At 38.6% G+C, this 20645-nt stretch overlaps 1 protein-coding gene across 3 annotated transcripts in view; it reads right to left on the bottom strand.

Annotated features, from left to right (window-relative positions):
* LOC133608863 (protein unc-13 homolog C) overlaps positions 1 to 20645 on the bottom strand; it is a 384474-nt gene that overhangs the window by 74697 nt on the left and 289132 nt on the right. For all 3 annotated transcript variants that reach the window (XM_061964459.2, XM_061964461.2, XM_061964460.2), the window contains exon 19: positions 6483 to 6609. In XM_061964459.2, the coding sequence (XP_061820443.2) occupies positions 6483 to 6609 (127 nt within the window). The remainder of the gene's footprint in view (positions 1 to 6482; positions 6610 to 20645) is intronic.

Below are 20645 nucleotides of genomic sequence, written 5' to 3'. Positions count from 1 at the left end.
TGCAAGTATTTGTTTTCATAGCCAAGTCGTTTCTCCGCCACTGTGCGCGCTTTTCGTTTGTACTTTTTTTTGTAGTTATAGTGTTTAAATAAATCATGTATTCACCTTCACGCCACATCTGGTCCAAATCACTTGCACCTCGGGAGAACAAACCAAGCCATGGCCCAAGTCTTGACAAATTTTGATTTGATTTGGTTGAAACCATTTAAAAAAAATACATAACACCTTAAAGTTTTAACTTAAAAAAATGGAATTAACATATCTAGAACATATCTAGTTAACCCCCCAAAAACAATTGGCTTTTGTTTTTTTCACAAAAGTGCCAACAAATTCAATATAAAGTTGCAATAATATGAATTTAATTAATCATATAACCTGTCATTATTCACTTAAATATGTTTTTAAATCTTTTTAGGCTTTATTTACTTCAGAGTGTAAAGCCTGACCAGGGACTCCTCCCACCCCCACCAAGGACTGTTTTCACTGCTGGACTCTAGAAAGAGGTTCCGCAGCCTCCGAAGCAGAACCTCCAGGTTCTGTAACAGCTTCTTCCCTCAGGCCGTACGACTCTTGAACGCATCATAATTAAATGATCCCCTCAACTCCCCCCAAAATGGATTAACTCGCTGGAATAAAAAAGACAATATAACATACATCCATAAACGTGGACACATGTGAAAAAGTGCAATATATTTATCTGTACAGTAATCTATTTATTTATTTATATATATTTATATATATTTATTTATTATTTATATATATTTATTTATTTATATATGCACCTTATTGCTTTTTTGTCCTGCACTACCATGAGCTTATGTAACGAAATTTCGTTCTTATCTGTGCTGTAAAGTTCAAATTTGAATGACAATAAAAAGGAAGTCTAGTCTAGTCTAGACATTAGCTCATTCATGATAGATTATTATTATTAGGTCATAGAAATCATAATAATAATATTTTTTAAATTATGATTACATTACTGCGATGAGGTGGCGACTTGTCTAGGGTGTACCCCGCCTTCCGCCCGATTGTAGCTGAGATAGGCTCCAGCGCCCCCCGCGACCCCAAAGGGAATAAGCGGTAGAAAATGGATGGGGATGGATGATTACATTATTTTTAGTGCATCTCCTCTGGGTTAAGCCTCCCATGTCTTCAAAACCTAGTGATGCCTCTGTTTCCAACTTTAATCGAGGGTCCTTGACCACACCACAATTATGTGCAATGAGATGCAAAAGTGAAACGTGTACATAAAGTTTTCCAATTTTGCCACAGATACTTATTGTACTTGTATCTTTCTTCTATCACTTTATCCTTGTTCCAAAAATGCTGGTGCCGTGTGTGAATGCCATTGAGGTTGAACGAACCATTTTGCAGTTTTGATAGGGGATGCAAAATTGTTTTTAAATCCGTGCTGTGCAAAGTGCGGCTCGCAGGTAATTTTTAACGACCCGCGGCCCGTCCTTAAAATAATATTACAAAAAAAAAAGTGAAATAAAAGGACAAACAAGTTAAATGTAACATGGAAAAGTTGCAATGTTGACTCAAATAAAACAAAGCTGCCATGCAGGCTGTTTTTCCTTTCCTTTCTTTTTAAAATTTTCCTTTGTCATTGTTAAAAAAAAAAAAAAATCAATCAAAATCAGTTGTTATGAATTATTGACCTATTAATGACTCCAATTACTTCAAATCAAATATTCCATTTTGAAATATTTTGGGGGGGAAATATTGCATATTTTATGTGTAGTTTGTCATATAAAGACCATAGCTTTATTTGACAAAAAGGGCATAAAACAAAATAAAAAATTAAAAACGACTGATAAATCTGAAGTTTATCTAGGGACTTGAATGTTGAAAGTAAAAAAAACAAATGTATGACTTATTTTTAACACTTTTATAAGAGGGGGCCATTTTGGATCCCTAAGAATTTTAGTGGTATTTAAAAAAATAAAATAAAAAATGTAATTGCTCAAAAAATAATTATTTAAAAACAATAGTGTTATGAATTATTGACCAAGTACTTCACATTAAAGGTTCCGTATGTACCGTATTTTTCGGACTATAAGTCGCAGTTTTTTTCATAGTTTGGCCGGGCTCCAGTGCGACTTATATATGTTTTTTTCCTTTTTTATTATGCATTTTCGGCAGATGCGACTTATACTCCGGTGCGACTTATACTCCGAAAAATACGGTAATAATTTCATGTCAAGTCATCATTAAATGGCCCTGATACGTCAAAAGGCATCGATAAGTTATGTTCTTTTCGAATACTTCTATAACTGATAACAGTAGTTCAGCCGAGATATGCTCATTTCAAAATTATATTTATAGCCCCAAAATCTTGTTTTTGTTTTCATTTCGATGCTTCGTTTGACCAATTAGCAAGTCAGTGAGTGTGTCACATCCAGGTTGCCAGTTACGCACCACCCTCTTTGTCGAACTACTGCCACTGGTAAAGTTCCTAAACATGTCAGACCTTAGTAAATCTAAAATCATGACAAAGCCAGGAACAGAACAAGGATTTGTATCGGTGATACCTTTTGAAAGATTGAGACGATTGAAAGTGGAGAAGATTTTTTTAATCTGACGCCAAATCTGCTAATTTCCTCCTTGATAGGTAAGTAAGGCATTTAAGTTTTCTTATTACTTGTAATAAATGGAAATGGATATTTCGTATGTAAACTATATTGTCCAATACAGTCTATGATCTTGTCTAACAAAGTTAGTATGTTTGTGCAACGAATGCTTAGCATGCTAGCCCGGTCAATGGCACATACAGGCTAACGGGGGAAATATATGCCCGTTAGCCTGTATGTCGATGTGTCATCCAACTGAACGGGCAAAATATATTTCCGACAAATAAAACCTATGTGGATATGGATAGTGTCAGTACCTATTTCGTTCTCAATATGCCGATACGCTGAGGAAATGCATTCCAACATTAGCACGGCTAATTGCGGTTTCTGGTACTGTATGTGCATCAGGCACATATTGGGGGGGGTATTTGTTTGGCACAATATAATGCATTACATGTAATTATTTTCTACTTTGTGTATTGACATGGTAGTAGGCTATATGATTTATGCATAATGTGGTTTATGTGTAACGTGTGTTGGCTCATAGAATCGCACTCTGCACTGAAAGATGGTGTTGTGCGTACATGGAAGAGAATGCAGTGCGTCAGGTTGGATGCGACATGGAGTTATGCTGAACGAAATGTGGCGGTGATTTTACCGTTGGTCTTGGCTTGCCATCAAAGTAGGCCTCTGCGATATATAATATATTATATTATACTATATATAATTATTTTGATGGTGGTTTGTGCGGTCAAACTAGACATTTTAGCAGGGTAATGCCAACAATCTGTCTCGACTCCCAATGAAAATATTGCTGCGTAACTTTACAAAAACATTGATTGATTGAAACTTTTATTAGTAGATTACACAGTACATATTCCGTACATTTGACCACTAAATGGTAACACCCGAATAAGTTTTTCAACTTGTTTAAGTCGGGGTCCACGTTAATCAATTCATGGTAAACATATGGTAAAATGTGGCATAATTAATTAGTAAACAATCTTGCAAGAAGCATAAACAAGAGAAACCTACAGCGTAGGACTCGCCGATTGCCATTTGAAGTTTCTTAGAGTTCGGCTATGTATCTGGCAACCTCAGTCATGGAGAGTGGGAGGGCACTACAGAATTTTGACTGTGATTGCAGTACCATTTCTGGCCACATTACTACATATGGCACCTTTTAAGTATTCCACTTTTTAACATTTTTTGCGAGAAAGTAATGAATATTTTGTGTTTTGCCATAAAATATAGGGATGTATTTGACAAAAAGGTCATTAAAACAACAAATCCAACTTCATATTAGGGTTATACGGTATACCGGTATTAGAATAGTAACATGATACTAATGAATCATATTCGGTACTATACCGCCTCTGAAAAGTACCGGCCCGCCACCTCCCCCCTGCAATAAGAAACATGTTTAATGTACCGTAAGATTTTATTGTTAAAATAAAGCAAATAATGCAATTTTTTGTGGTCCCCTATATTTAGAAAAGTACCGAAAAGTATCGAAATAATTTTGGTACTGGTACCAAAATATTGGTATCGGGACAACACTACTTCATATTGACAGCTAAACCTGAAGTTGTAATAATAATAATATTTAACTTGTTTTTGACATTTTTATGACAGAGACATTTATGGGTTTGAAGGGGGCCCTAAAAGTTAAAGGGGAACATTATCACAATTTCAGAAGGCTTAAAACCATTAAAAATCAGTTCCCAGTGGCTTATTTTATTTTTCGACGTTTTTTTCAAAATTTTACCCATCACGCAATATCCCTAAAAAAAAAGCTTCAAAGTGCCTGATTTTAACCATCGTTATATACACCCGTCCATTTTCCTGTGACGTCACACAGTGATGCCAATACAAACAAACATGGCGCATAGAACAGCAAGATATAGCGACATTAGCTCGGATTCAGACTCGGATTTCAGCGGCATAAGCAATTCAACAGATTACACATGTATTGAAACGAATGGTTGTAGTGTGGAGGCAGGTAGCGAAAACGAAATTGAAGAAGAAACTGAAGCTATTGAGCCATATCGGTTTGAACCGTATGCAAGCGAAACCGACGAAAACGACACGACAGCCAGCGACACGGGAGAAAGCGAGGACGAATTTGGCGATCGCCTTCTAACCAACGATTGGTATGTGTTTGTTTGGCATTAAAGGAAACTAACAACTATGAACTAGGTTTACAGCATATGAAATACATTTGGCAACAACATGCACTTTGAGAGTGCAGACAGCCCATTTCAGGCGCGCTAAGAACATATATTTTTCCACGATTTCAGCACTCAGGTTAACCATACCTAAATAGACACAAAATACTGCATTACACAAGACCACCCGAATGTACTCGAATGATTGAAAAATAAATAAATGTTTTTAAGCTAACTTATTGGTAAACACAGTTTATGTATAATAATTTACATAAAACCGCGAGTAATGAATATAGTTTTCATCAATTAATATATTCTGTAGACATACCCTCATCCGCTCTCTTTTCCTGAAAGCTGATCTGTCCAGTTTTGGAGTTGGTGTCAGCATCTGCTTTGAGTGTCGCAGGATATCCACACATTCTTGTCATGTCTGTCGTAGCATAGCTTTCGTCGGTAAAGTGTGCGGAACAAACGACTGATCATTTCGTCGGCTTTCCCCACAGCCTCGTATTTTGAACAAATTTCGTCCAATTTCTTGCCACTTTCGCATCTTTGGGCCACTGGTGCAACTTGAATCTGTCCCTGTTCGTGTTGTTACACCCTCCGACAACACACCGACGAAAGTGAGAAAATGGCGGATTGCTTCCCGATGTGACGTCACATTGTGACGTCATCGCTCCAAGAGCGAATAATAGAAAGGCATTTAATTCGCCAAAATTCACCCATTTAGAGTTCGGAAATCGGTTAAAAAATATATGGTCTTTTTTCTGCAACATCAAGGTATATATTGACGCTTACATAGGTCTGGTGATAATGTTCCCCTTTAAAGATATCTATATACGGTATTTGTTTTGAAAATAAAAATTATCAAAATTTTTCAGTGGAAAAAGTTTGGACACCCCTGTCTTGAGCATTATTATTTTGATTCAAGCAACGGTATTATCAGACAATAATATGTATTTTATCTTAACATTCATGAAAACAGTTTTCATATCTTACGTGTTTAAATGACAGGACACAAACTACACCTGTCAATACGTGGACCTTGGGGTTTGTTTTCCCGGAATGCAAAGGAAAGTTGGCGCTCGCAAGGCGTGAATGTATGTACATATTTTATTTTAAACACTAACAAACTACAAAAAAGGAAGCAAAAAAAAAGGCGCGCACAATGGCGGAGAGCAAATTTGGCTAATGAAACAAAACTAGAGAGACTATGAACATGAAAACGAAAACAACACTTACTGTGGTGTGAAACAGCATGAAAACTATGGCATGGAACTATGGCTTGGCATGAAAGGTAGCAGAGGTAGAAAGGATAGATAATGTCACCAGGACGATCAACAGAAACAGACAGGCTTAAATAGCAGTGACATGATTAGTGACAGGTGTGCGAGTGCAAAGCGTGAGACAGGTGCGTGACATGAGGACAGGGGAAAACTAATGGTTGCTATGGTGACAAAACAAGAGTGAAAAAGCAGGAACTAAGTGTCCAAAAACCAAACAGAACATGACTTAAACAAAACATGATTAACAGACATGACAACACCTACACTTCCATGGTTGTGAGCATGTTTTGACAACATTTCAAAAGTAAGAACAGGGATCCCCTGGGGTGTCCTAATTTTCTCACATCACCGTCCCATCTATGGTTTTTTTCAACAGTGACAGCATTATTTCATACATGTTTTCATTTTGTATGTCAGTTCAGTGTGTTTGCATGCCAACATAGCTCATTACTTACAGAGAATACTCCGGCGGAACCCCCTTGAAGGCTGGCAACTCGCGCACGTACTCATTGTGGAACCATTTGACTTTGAAGTGAAGATTCATGTATTCAGTGCTTTTGCATAAGCGGTGCTTATCGTGTTCTGGAATGCAGATTAAAACACAAGAAAGAAAAGTAGTTAGCACAAACAGTTCTCGCCTAAATTGTAAGGTTCAGTTCCAAAAAAAAGGACAAAATAATAATTGTATGGTTATGCCGCAGTATGACACTTTCAACTCTTAAAATGAGGATGAAAAATGTCTCGCTGCGATTTATTTGAACAAGTCAAAGAGACTGAAATGTGCAAGCATATCAATAAGGTAGCTGTGATTTGCTTTCACACAAAATCTTCATAGGCTCAATTATGCAGACAGCCTGCAGCTATTGAGAGTATTAGACAAAAATAATAAATAAATTGAGCCTGTGAACGCATCCCGCTTCCCTTCAAAAGACACAAAGCCTTTGAATGACTCCAAAGAGAAGAAACTCCAGATAAAATGGATTAGATTTCGTCCAGTTTGGCTGACGAGGCAGCTAAGTCATTAAGACCGGCTCAGTTTTTCGACGCTTTAGAACAATTAAACCTTTTGCATGGATCCCCGAGTTTGTCTTCCATACAACTGAACTGAACTGAACTGAAACCTCGCTTGGCCATCAGGTGACCGTGGCGGCCAGCTGTCCGGAGGCAGGGCGGTCCTGGGCCAGGGTGATGAAGTCTGGTTAATGTTATCTGGCCCGTCCTAGGCAGACCGAGAAGGCGCCAACACATGGATGGTGGAAGTGCACATGCCGTGAGAGCCTATTTGGCTGGGACTCTGTCGTCCATTCTGGCGACATGGCCGAGGAATCGCAGCTCTATTCTCTATAGAAATGGTTGTGGTACAAGCCACGTTTGAATAAATTACATCATTGTTGACGAATAGGTATGGGTACCTTTCACATTTGAAACAATATGGTACCAATTTTCAGTACCTGGGAATCAATACCGGGACTCTACGGTACTTATTTGTGTTAATTTGTTAATTAATGTCCATTTGTTTGTTAAAGAAACCTTATTTTTCATTTAATATATAACAATGAGCTGATAATGATAACTGTCCAGTTGTACATCTTAATTTCTTACACTTCTGAGTCTCTATCCGAGTGCCAAGCAGGGAGGTAATGGGTCCCATTTGTATAATCTTTGGTATGAATCGGCCGGGGTTTGAACTCACGACCTATGGTACTTTAACTTTAACTTTGCATGCAGTTGCAATTCCAAGACGTTAGATGGCAGTAGAGTGTCTGCTATGGTGTGTTGCCTAGTCAAGGAGTAGTCTTTGCCATTAAGCTGACTCTAGTCTTTTGTTGTACCCTAAAAGTGTTTACACTGTAAGCATTGCATACGCAACTAGATGTTTGATTGTAACGTGCAGCTCAGTTGTAGTATTGACTACCAAATGTGGAGGCGTGGAAATTGCCATGTAAAATCGCTAATGAGTCTCATTTGCAAGATTCAAGTGCAAGTATTATATAGTAGACGATGTAGTCTTTGCCATTAAGCTGACTCTAGTCTTTTGTAATACCCCAAAAGTGTTTACACTGTAAGTATTATATACACACCAGCTGTTTGATTGTAGTAACATGCAGCTTAGTTGTAGTATTGACTACCAAATGTGGAGGTGTTGAAATTGCCATGTAAAATTACTAATGCTAACCATCAGCATGTATATGGCAAATTCAATGCAAAATAACATTGAGCTAGCGCATTTTGAAGAGTATGTTTGAAGTTAAAGTTAAAGTACCAATGATTGTCACACACACTAGGTGTGGCAAAATTTGTCCTCTGCATTTGACCCATCCCCTTGATCACCCCCTGGGAGGTGAGGGGAGCAGTGGGGAGCAGTGGGCAGCAGCGGTCCGAGCGTTTTCTATCAGGCATAGTTGCTTTGTTGGCATGGGAAATTGCAATATTACACAGAGGCAGTATGGCTGAGTCCCTTCTGAGCGCTTGTGTCCGATACACGGTTAGTACTAACGGGATTCGGTCGGTGCCTATAAAAGTACCGAATTCAGTACCCATCCCTATTGACACAATGGAACCACTGGATGCAAATGATGTTCCGGAGCCAGATCCTGTGGATATCAAGGTGGCGAGAAGTTTGTGTGGAAAGAGTCCAGGTTTTCAGATCCGTACAAGAGCACTGGCACCACGCAGGAACTGACATTAAAGTTTGTCTAAGTCTAAGTCTAAGACTTGGATCTTTGTGGATGTTCCTGTCTCTGCACACCGCCAGACTCTTTGGAGTCACCATAAACCTGCTGTAGACAACGTGCAACTTCAGAATCCGATAAGGAAGATCTAGCAGTTTTGGATCCAAGATAGACAAAGTCTTGGATGGTGATGGTGATGACGATGACCTGCTGTGGGGGGGTGGTCGAAAGTCAGACAGTGAGTCTTTTTTTGTCTTTGCGTAGCTGACGGTAAGGCCCAGGAGCAAGGCTTCTTCCGCTAATCTTAAAAATGCTTTGGTGATTGCATCCTGGTGTGCGGAAAACAGCACAACATTGTCGGTGTAGCACATATCTGTGAATCAGAAGTGGAAGTTGACTCCAATACTGGGGCACTGGTGTAGTGTGTTTGGGATCCAGTAGTCGACAGCAGTGTTAATGCAAAACAATTCATCATTACAAGACTTCAAACAATATATCGTTCTTTTTATGTCCGCATGAGAGCCAGCGTCCTCTGCAGTGGACATTTGTCTTTTTCACAACAGGTTTGACTCCCCCAAAATGTGTAACTCAGACAAAAGAACAGACCAAAAACAAATGTGTCCACTGCGGAGGACACTTGTTCTCAGGAGGATATAAAACCAACACTATGACAAAGACAAAATACCTCAGAAGGAAAACAAAAAAAGCACCAGGCGGATGAGACAATGCTGCATAGACGTGTAGATTAAAGGCTGCTATATGGGAGGAATAAATTCTCTGTCGGGATTAAAAATGCAGTGAAAGCTGCGCTCACACCCCCGAGTGCATTAAGCGTGAATGAAAAGTCAAAGACAAGCTGCCTGTGTCGACACACGTGTCATTTCAAAAAGAAACATACAAGTATGTATTGGGTGAGCACATTGACACACTAGAGCAGGGATAACCAAAGTAGGGATCGCGGGCCAATTTTGGCGCACCAAAGTGTGGCTACCAATTGTAATACATATTCATACTGACCTCTTTCAAGGTGCACAATCATTGATGGCATATCCGCAAGGTTAAACTGTCAAAAAAAAAAGTCAGTAGATTTTAATCTAAAAAGCTCAGTTGCCAGAAATTTACTGTGAACTCATCAGTTTTTCCACTCATGCGCTGTGAAAACAGGGAACGCAGATTTTATGGTGAAAAAGTAGCAACTCAGTCGCCAGAATTTTGCAGTAAATATGAAAGTGGTACTGTTTTCAAATATTGTAATGCACTTGTGGAGAATGCATATATATTTTTAAGTGTTCTTTCTTTATCCATAGTCATGTTTGAAGCAGCTAATATTTTCCCATGTGTACACTTTGTGCTTTTTCCTTATGTTCGTTAGTAAACTCTGTGTTTCACCTTGAAGGCGCTGGAATGTCTACTGGGAGTATTATGAACTCCCTTTTTGTGGAGGAGGCCTTATCGGTTTAGAACAAAAAGGATGTATTTCTTTCTGGGCGGGAGGGGCTGTTTTCATACTAAATAAGATGACTCTTTCCGTTTGATTTTTAGACCGCTTCTTGATGCTGCACTGTAGGGCTGGTCTCCTAAAGCTTTAGTAAAACTTGGTTATATTGCTATTCTTTCTTGGTGGTCCTTCTTACTCAACATATATGTCATCCGAAAGAATTTGGGATTGACCAGTGTGTTTTATTCCCTGAGAGGAAGACTGGTCGGACGCAACACACTGTAAAAATAATGGCCATGACTTTACGTTTAAAAACTGGCAGCTCAGTCACCGTGGTACAGTTTTTCAATCTGCAGTAATTTGGTGTAAAAACACCGTAAATGTTATGGTCAAATTCTAGTGACTGAGCTGCCATTTTATTTTTTGTCGTAAAATCTATATAATTTTTGTTTTTCTACAGGGGAACTAGTTACGTTTGAATTCAAGAACCCCTGCTCTACGGTATTTGGAAAAGGATAATCTTGGTCGCAATGATTCGCCCACGTCCTATAATGAAAACCTAAACGCTTTGAAATTTGGCATCCTCCGTATGTCTAATATGGGTCAAGTTTAAAAGCGATCAGATGAAATATCAAAGAGGAACTGGTTACAGAACCCATCCATCCATCCATTTCCTACCGCTTATTCCCTTTGGGGTCGCGGGGGGCACTGGAGCCTATCTCAATCGGGCAGAAGGCGGGGTACACCCTGGACAAGTCGCCACCTCATCGCAGGGCCAACACAGATAGACAGACAACATTCCCACTCACATTCACACACTAGGGCCAATTTAGTGTTGCCAATCAACCTATCCCCAGGTGCATGTCTTTGGAGGTGGGAGGAAGCCGGAGTACCCGGAGGGAACCCACGCAGTCACGGGGAGAACATGCAAACTCCACACAGAAAGATCCCGAGGCCGGGATTGAACTAACGACTCCTCAGGACCTTCGTATTGTGAGGCAGACGCACTAACCCCTCTTCCACCGTGCTGCCCTGGTTACAGAACAATACGTGGAAATGGCAAAAATCTGCCAAAAATTACTTTTTTTGGATGTTTTGAGGTTAAAAATGTACATAGAAGATGCAGAGTTGCATGTTAACTGAATAAGACACCGTTTGTGTGACAATCTCTTCTACCTTATATTTACATATGGCAGTATGAGGCTAAATGCCTCACTCATGGTGCTGTTGCATCCCTATTTGGCCCCCAGACCATAGGCACATTTTCACTTTGGCCCTTTGAGGCAAAAATGTTTGGCCACCACTGCATTAAAGCGAGGGTCTCAAACTGAATTTAGCTGGGAGCCGCTGAAAGTTTGAGTTCACTTCAGTATCACGTTTCAACTACGTGACTACATTTCTTAACTACTGGTACCAGCAGCTATATAGACCCTAAACTACAGAAAGCCTGAAGGCATATAAAGGTAAAATTGAATATAAAAATTGCCTATTTTGACACTGCTACGCTCACCAGGATATGGTCAGAAACACTTCTGCTTGCTTATAGGAAGTTGCTCTTTGTGTGTCCTAATGTGGGTTTGTTGTGCTGTAATTTTTGTGGTTGTACCGTATTGTATTTAGTATTCTTTAAAGCAGAATTCAAGATGGCAATAATGTATTATACGATTAGCCACCCACAGTGCGCAGACCGCAATACATTCAATGAAGTACAGGGCGGCAAAATATGGAACCGCGAGTTTGAGTGCCCCCTACAACCAACTAAAAACATTTTCTTTGCATTGAAAAACATTCCCTATTGAAATGAACCTGAATGGCTAAAACACTGTAATTGAAATGCAAGGCCAATAGGTGGCACTGTCACTCAAACACTACTGCGTATGCCATTGCAAGAAAATGTCAATTAATTGTTATTATAGTGGCATGCAACACTGAAAACACAGCATTCACTGCAGTGGACATTAGTTTTATGTATGTCTATTTATTTAGACCGGGGGTCAGCAACCCGCGGCTCTCGAGCCGCATGTGGCTCTTTAGCGCTGCCCTAGTGGCTCCCTGGAGCATTTTTTAAAAAATATTGAAAATGGAAAAAGAGGGGGGGAAAATATATTTTTTTTGTTTTGGTATGTTTTTTGTTTGAGGACAAACATGACATAAATCTTCCCAATTGTTAGAAAGCCCACTGTTTAATATGTTTGTGTGTATGCTTCACTCGTTTTGTCCTACTAATTTCGGCGGTTCTTGAACTCATCATAGTGTGGACTGTGACGCAACAGTTTGTTTACATGTAAAATATTCCACTCCTTCTTTGCCTCATTTTGTCCACCAAAAGTTTTATGCTGTGCGTGAATGCACAAAGGTGCGCTTTGTTGATGTTATTGACTTGTTGGAGTGCTAATCAGTCATGTTTGGTATGGTAATCAATGCTAACATGCTATTTAGGCTAGCTATATGTACATATTGCATCATCATGACTCATTTGTAGGTATATTTGGGATCATTTAATTTCCTTTACTTTTATCATCTTTATATATAATTTAGTTGTGCATGTCTCATGACACATTATCTGTATGTGATACTGGCTGCATTTCTGATAGTTGTTTGTGTGCCATGTTGTTCCAGACCACAGCAAACGTTACCCCGCTTGCCAAAGATTGTAATAAATCTATCAAATGAAGACAGCCTGCCATTTTCTTTAACTTGGGCACACACATCTATACTTTTGGCCATTAAAAGCCAGTCATTTCCAGGAGTTATCTCGCCTTCTAAGTAGCCTCTGATTTACTAATGGTGTCTAATGTTGTAAAAATGTGTAGAATAAATATTACATTTCAACATTTCTGTCAACGAAGATTTGCTTCAGCCTGCGACACATAGTCAATTTGATAGTAGGCTGTTATAGCTAATATAGACACGTACGTCATGTGTTGCCTTCATTATAAGACTTGGCTTTTAATTTTTCGCGGCTCCAGACAGATTTGTTTTTTGTATTTTTGGTCCAATAAGGCTCTTTCAACGTTTTGGGTTGCCGACCCCTGCTTTAGCCAAAGTAAGATATTTTGAAAACAAATATTTGTTTTGCAAAATACAAATATCTCCTACAATGAACTGGAACGAGCCTGGAAAACATCAAACGATTGCCTGTTATCGACGGATCGCACACAGTATACACAGAAATACTCCTTCAATGCAGTTTCTACGCACATTGAACACATGATGGTGTGTCAAAATGGAGCCTAAGAAGCCAACAATAAGACGGCATTATTCTGTTTTTCCTTCTATTTTATGCCTATTTGCTCACACTGCCTTGACGCTAACTCCAAAGACAGGTTGGAATCCAGCTCGTTGCACCCTGGCTGTCACGCTTTAATCCTGATAAGAACCTGCGTGCTTAGCCTGATGAATAGTGCTAAGCTTGCCAACCTACACTCTCCTGTAAGCCGTGAGAAAATATTCATATATGTTTGAATTTTTTTTTTTTTTTTATATATATTTTAAAACTAGGGTTTTTGCATTCTGTTATACCCAATGTTACTTGTTAAAATAAGGACATCAGTACAGACAAATAGTTAAATATATGGCGGACGCATAACCTTTATGATGTAAATGTCACCTTTGTTTTGGTTTAAATGGTTTAAATCCACATTGTCAATGAATATTAGTTTAGAAACATGAACATGAAGTGGATTGTGTTTAATAAACAAGTTAAGTGCACGTACAGTGTATTCTCTTGGCTCATGCAAAATTAAACACTTATAGATTACAAATGAATGCTATTTAATTGTGATTAATTACAATTAATCAACCCTGTATTCACTTCTTTCTTGACTCTCTTTGCTCGTGCACAATGAAACATGGTTATCATGGATTAAAAAAACATGATTTTTAATCAAAATGAACCCAAAGCAATCTTATAATTACAATTCTAATCATTTTACAGCACCATAGTAGTTTAAATCCCAAAAATGTGAGACACCCAAAAGTACAGTGTGGCTTGTCTAGCAAATACATCTTCTTGTAGTATTTTAAAAGGTTGAGTTTCTTCCACCGGCTTTGAAATTTAACAACTTTGGCCGAAATCCCAGAGCGAAACACCGGAAGTAATTTTCTTTTGCAATGTCCTGCCTGAATTAAAGAAGACAACTCCTTACACTAACTTTTATTTGGTGATCACACCCAACCGCAAGTGAATTATTTTGGACCACACAATGAATGTAAGAGGGTTCACAAAGGCAGCTTGGGGTGGGACCTCCGGGACAAGGATGGGAAGTGAGGTGTGTTGTGGAGTTTTTGATTGATTGATTGAAACTTTTAATAGTAGGTTGCACAGTGAAGTACATATTCCGTACAATTGACCACTAAATGGTAACACCCGAATAAGTTATTGAACTTGTTTAAGTCGGGGTCCACTTAAATTGATTCATGATACAGATATATACTATTTTCATAATACAGTCATCACACAAGATAATCATCACAGTATATAAATTGAATTATTTACATTATTTACAATCCGGAGTGTGGGATATGGAGGGGGGCGGGGGGTTAAGTTTGGTTGGTATCAGAACTTCAGTCATCAACAATTGCATCATCAGAGAAATTGACATTGGAACAGTGTAGGTCTGACTTGGTACATATGTACAGCAAGTATTGGACACAGAGAGAGAGATCAGAAATTATAAGAAAAAGTGACTACATTTGATTGTTTACATTTGATTATTTACAATCCGAGGAGGTATGATGAGGAAGGGAGGATGTTAGTTTAGGGTTGAAGTTGCCTGGAGGTGTTCTTTTAGTGCGGTTTTGAAGGAGGATAGAGATGCCCTTTCTTTTACACCTGTTGGGAGTGCATTCCACATTGATGTGGCATAGAAAGAGAATGAGTTAAGACATTTGTTAGATCGGAATCTGGGTTTAACGTGGTTAGTGGAGCTCCCCCTGGTGTTGTGGTTATGGTGGTCATTTACCTTAAGGAAGTAGTTTGACATGTACTTCGGTATCAGGGAGGTGTAGCGGATTTTATAGACAAGGCTCAGTGCTAGTTGTTTTACTCTGTCCTCCACCCTGAGCCAGCCCACTTTGGAGAAGTGGGTAGGAGTGAGGTGTGATCTGGGGTGGAGGTCTAGAAGTAATCTGACTAGCTTGTTCTGGGATGTTTGGAGTCTAGATTTGAGGGTTTTGGAGGTGCTAGGGTACCAGGAGGTGCATGCGTAATCGAATCTTCATGGTGCTTTTGTTGACCAGAGAGGAGATTCTATAGAGAAATCTCGTTCGTTGGTTGACCTTTTTGATTACCTTGGTTGCCATTTTATCACAGGAAAGATTAGCCTCTAGAATGGAACGTAGGTAGGTGACCTCATCCTTCCCGGCGATAACAATGTCACCCACTTTTATAGTGAAGTCACTGACTTTCTTAAGGTTGATGTGGGACCCAAACAGGATGGATTCTGTTTTACCTAAGTGTATGGAAAGCTTGTTGTCAGTTGAAAGTAGTTTGAATGAATGAAATAGATAAAAGAGTGCAGGACACTGAGATTGAGCCCGGTGTACGAGACCGTGGCATTTGGTGAAATAAAGAAAGACAAATTGGGAATCTGTCTGAACCTCCATTCCTTGGGATGATCCAATATTGACGGTCGGCCGTGCTGACGTTGCGTATCTTGCGGGTAATTAAATGGCGGGTGGACCTGACTCTCCCGTTATTTTAAAGATAAACTGTCTATTAATTGCTAGCCTCGCGCTACACCCAGTACATGTTTCTACGTCTGTTCTCGACTCGAGTTACATAATTACCGTTAGAAACGCATGACTCTTCACGGACAACCCTGGCTCGTGTCGTTTTTAAAGACAAAAAACGTCAACTGATTTCTAGTTCGGCGCGACTACCGGTTTATGTGTCTACACTCGATTAACCTAAATATTCACAGCAGAATCTTATCGATTGAGGGTGTTGTAGCCGAAGCGGCCATTTCTCGAACGGGATCACTTTATTTTTACAGTTTTTTCAATTTGATTACACACAATTTTACTAACTATGTGTTTTTTGTTTTTTTTCAACAGATATACACACTTCCAAACACCACATTAAATGTTCTTAATTCCTATGCCCATTCATCAAAATAAAACAAGCATTTGTAAAAATGCAGTTTTATTTTCATCTCACTCACACAGACTTCAAATGATAAGACACTATTGGAGTGAGTTACCCAGAACAGTGATAAATACAAAACACATTTGTAAAAAAAAAAAAAAAACTATTTTAGTGTAAGTAATCACATGCTTGGGGCATTTTGCCCGACCTTTTTAGCATATGTGATGAATGATTACTGTAACTTGACAAAATATATTGGCAAATCCATAGCAATTGTCATTGTTTACTTTGAAGTGGGCCTATACGTAAGGACCTAAAGAGAACGTAAAAATATCCTGTAATCTTTTCAAGAAATGCTCAACAATGATGCTGCAAACTGCAAATATTTATTTTTACAGTTTTTTTCCAATTGCTTACACATTAAATTTTACATTTTCACAGAGTTAACAAAGTCTACACACAGTAAACACAACCACTGTGCAGATTTGCCTAATATTAGGCATAGACTCTGCTTCACAGTTTTTGCTAAATATTACACACAATGCTTTACACACACTTTCCCATCTTGCACACAGATAACGATTGTGATACACACATCTTCACATCTTGCGCACAGATAACGATTGTGATACACCCATTTTCACACTTTACACACACTCTAGGATTGTGATAGACAAATCTTTACACCTTACACAAAGATAAGGATTGTGAAGTTATTTCCTGGTCAATCCAAAGGGCTGGTTTGCCAACGACCACACAATTGAACACATTGGATAATCACATCCACCAGGTTATAAAGACACACAGGTGATACATTGAAAATACAAGTGGGTTTGATTGATTGATTGATTGATTGAGAAGTTTATTGACATCTTAATTGAATCCATGTAATGCTTTAAAAAGGCAAATGGATGGCACAAAAAGCCAAAAGGCTATAAAGTTTTTTCCATTTGTAATTTTTATCTCCAGATTTTTTTTCAAACCTTTTTATTTGTCTCAGATTTTAATTTGTACTGCATGTCATTGTTGACTACTGTGATACGTTAGTGTACCTGACTGCGGTAAACATAAATATTTTCAGTTTGCAGCATCATTGTTGAGCAGTTCTTGAAAAGATTACAGGATATGTTTACTTTCTCTTTAGGTCCTTACGTATAGGCCAACTTCAAAGTAAACAATGACGATTGCTATGGATTTGCCAATATATTTTGTCAAGTTACAGTAATCATTCATCACATATGCTAAAAAGGTCGGGCAAAATGCTCCAAACGTGATTTTGTATAGTAAAATAGTTTTTTTTTTTACAAATGTATTTTGTATTTATCACTGTTCTGGGTAACTCACTAAAATAGTGTCTTATTATTTGAAGTCTGTGTGAGTGAGATGACAATAAAAACTGCATTTTTACAAATGCTTGCTTTATTTTGATGAATGGGCATATGTTTTCACCGAAGTATGTCATTTTGCCAAAAAAAATCTAGGAATTAAGAATATTTAATGTGGTGTTTGGAAAAATGTGTATATTTTTTGAAAAAAAACCCCCCACTGTTAGTAAAATTGTGTGTAAGCAAATGGAAAAAAACTGTAAGAATAAAGTGATCCCATTCGAGAAATCAATCGATAAGATTCAGCTGTGTCTATTTAGGTTATCGTGCCGAACTAGAAATCAGAAAATTCAATGTTGTGTTTGGAAAAGTGTGTAAATCCTTTTGAAAAAAGACACAAAGGTAGTAAAAATGTGTGTAAGTAAATGGAAAAAGCTGTAACTGTGAAAATTTTAAATTTAACGTGTAAGCAACCCTAGTAGCTACTACAAAGTAGAACGTAAGTAAGAAGGAAATTACATAAATCTGTAAGACCGCACTCTCACTTTTAATACAGTTAATTGTTTTATTGTTGTGTTTTTCTACATTTAAGCACGGTTAACTTATTTTTATACTTGTTTGAAAATTAAGAAAAAAAATGCTACAAAGCCTCTTGAAATAAATCATAGAAAGACTAAACGGGCTGTTCTTGAAATGCCCTCATCTTTCCGCGCTCAGCTTGAGAGAGAATGTAAAAAAAGAGGAATATCCTCTTAGAAAAATGGAAGCACCCTGACTTGGAGCACAAGGACCTCGCTTTCCATTCACTGGTACCAACAAGGAGCTTTGAATAGACGAGAGAATCCGAGGGAATCAAGGCCAGAGGGAGCAGCGTAATAGAAACACAGAGGGCTTCGTGACTTCCAAGTGAGTCATCTGCTTCGTTTTTAGAAAAGGGCTTTAAATGTTTTATATCCTTGAATTTCAGCCACAAATGCGAGCGACAAGGGGATTTTTTTGGGGTGGGGGGTGTGTCTTTAAAAATACACCCGATGCCGCATTAAGAATTAAACACACATCTTTGCCGAAATTGACTTCATTGACTTGCTGGAACTTTGTTTCTCATTGAGACTGTGCAGATGTACCTGATGAAGTGTGTGGTGAGTCGTCTTCTGGACCAGTCATTGCATGTGTGCCTCACTTGAAGGTCAACCGGCGCTTATTCATAAATGTAAATCCATTCTCATGAGGTCTCTTCTCTTGGATGAATGGTGTCTAATATACTGTAGGAATACACCAGCCTGCTGTATGTGCGCATGTGTTCATGTTTAACAAAGACTACGGAAGGACATGCTTTTTATTCACTTTGTTGTGTTTTTGTAGTCTCCACCGTTTCTCATATAGTGATTTATTTGAAAAACACATCTAGTTTTATTTGTATTTTGTGTCTTATAGATTTGGCATTACAGGAAGGTAATACTTCACCTTGCAGGTGATACAAACCCTGTTTCCATATGAGTTGGGAAATTGTGTTAGATGTAAATATAAATGGAATACAATGATTTGCAAATCCTTTTTCAACCCATATTCAATTGCACTACAAAGACAAGATATTTGATGTTCAAACTCATAAACTTTTTTTTGTTGTTGCAAATAATTAACTTAGAATTTCATGGCTGCAACACGTGCCAAAGTAGTTGGGAAAGGGCATGTTCACCACTGTGTTACATGGCCTTTCCTTTTAACAACACTCAGTAAATGTTTGGGAACTGAGGAAACACATTTTTTAAGCTTCTCAGGTGGAATTATTTTCCATTCTTGCTTGATGTACAACTTAAGTTGTTCAACAGTTGGGTCTCCGTTGTGGTATTTTAGGCTTCATAATGCGCCACACATTTTCAATGGGAGACACGTCTGGACAACAGGCAAGCCAGTCTAGTACCCGCACTCTTTTACTATGAAGCCACGTTGATGTAACACGTGGCTTGGCATTGTCTTGCTGAAATAAGCAGGGGCGTCCCTGGTAACGTTGCTTGGATGGCAACATATGTTGCTCCAAAACCTTTTCAGTATTAATGGTGCCTTCACAGATGTGTAAGTTACCCATGTCTTGGGCACTAATATACCCCCATACCATCACAGATGCTGGCTTTTCAACTTTGCGCCTATAACAATCCGGATGGTTATTTTCCTCTTTGGTCCGGAGGACACGACATCCACAGTTTCCAAAAACAATTTCAAATGTGGACTCGTCAGACCACAGAACACTTTTCCACTGTGTATCAGTCCATGATAGATAAGCTCAGGCCCAGCGAAGCCGATGGCCTTTCTGGGTGTTGTTGATAAACGGTTTTCGCCTTGCATAGGAGAGTTTTAACTTGCACTTACAGATGTAGCGACCAACTGTAGTTACTGACAGTGGGTTTCTGAAGTGTTCCTGAGCCCATGTGGTGATATCCTTTACACACTGATGTCGCTTGTTGATGCAGTACAGCCTGATGGATCGAAAGTCACTGGCTTAGCTGCTTACGTGCAGTGATTTCTCCAGATTCTCTGAACCCTTTGATGATATTACGGACCGTAGATGGTGAAATCCCTAAATTCCTTGCAATAGCTGGTTGAGAAAGTTTTTTCTTAAACTGTTTAACAATTTGCTCACGCATTTGTTGACAAAGTGGTGACCCTCGCCCCATCCTTGTTTGTGAATGACTGAGCATTTCATGGAATCTACTTTTATACCCAATTATGGCACCCACCTGTTCCCAATTTGCCTGTTCACCTGTGGGATGTTCCAAATATGTGTTTGATGAGCATTCCTCAACTTTATCAGTATTTATTGCCACCTTTCCCAACTTCTTTGTCACGTGTTGCTGGCATCAAATTCTGAAGTTAATGATTATTTGCAAAAAAAAAATGTTTATCAGTTTGAACATAAAATATGTTGTCTTTGTAGCATATTCAACTGAATATGGGTTGAAAATGATTTGCAAATCATTGTATTCCGTTTATATTTACATCTAACACAATTTCCCAACTCATATGGAAATGGGGTTTGTGTCTGCCAAAGTGAACTCCAACATTCAGGGCATAATGGTATGTATAAACATACCAGGAGT

This window comes from Nerophis lumbriciformis, linkage group LG06 (assembly GCF_033978685.3).
Source record: "Nerophis lumbriciformis linkage group LG06, RoL_Nlum_v2.1, whole genome shotgun sequence".
NCBI classification, from domain to species: domain Eukaryota; kingdom Metazoa; phylum Chordata; class Actinopteri; order Syngnathiformes; family Syngnathidae; genus Nerophis; species Nerophis lumbriciformis.
This window is presented reverse-complemented; position numbering and strand designations above follow the sequence as displayed.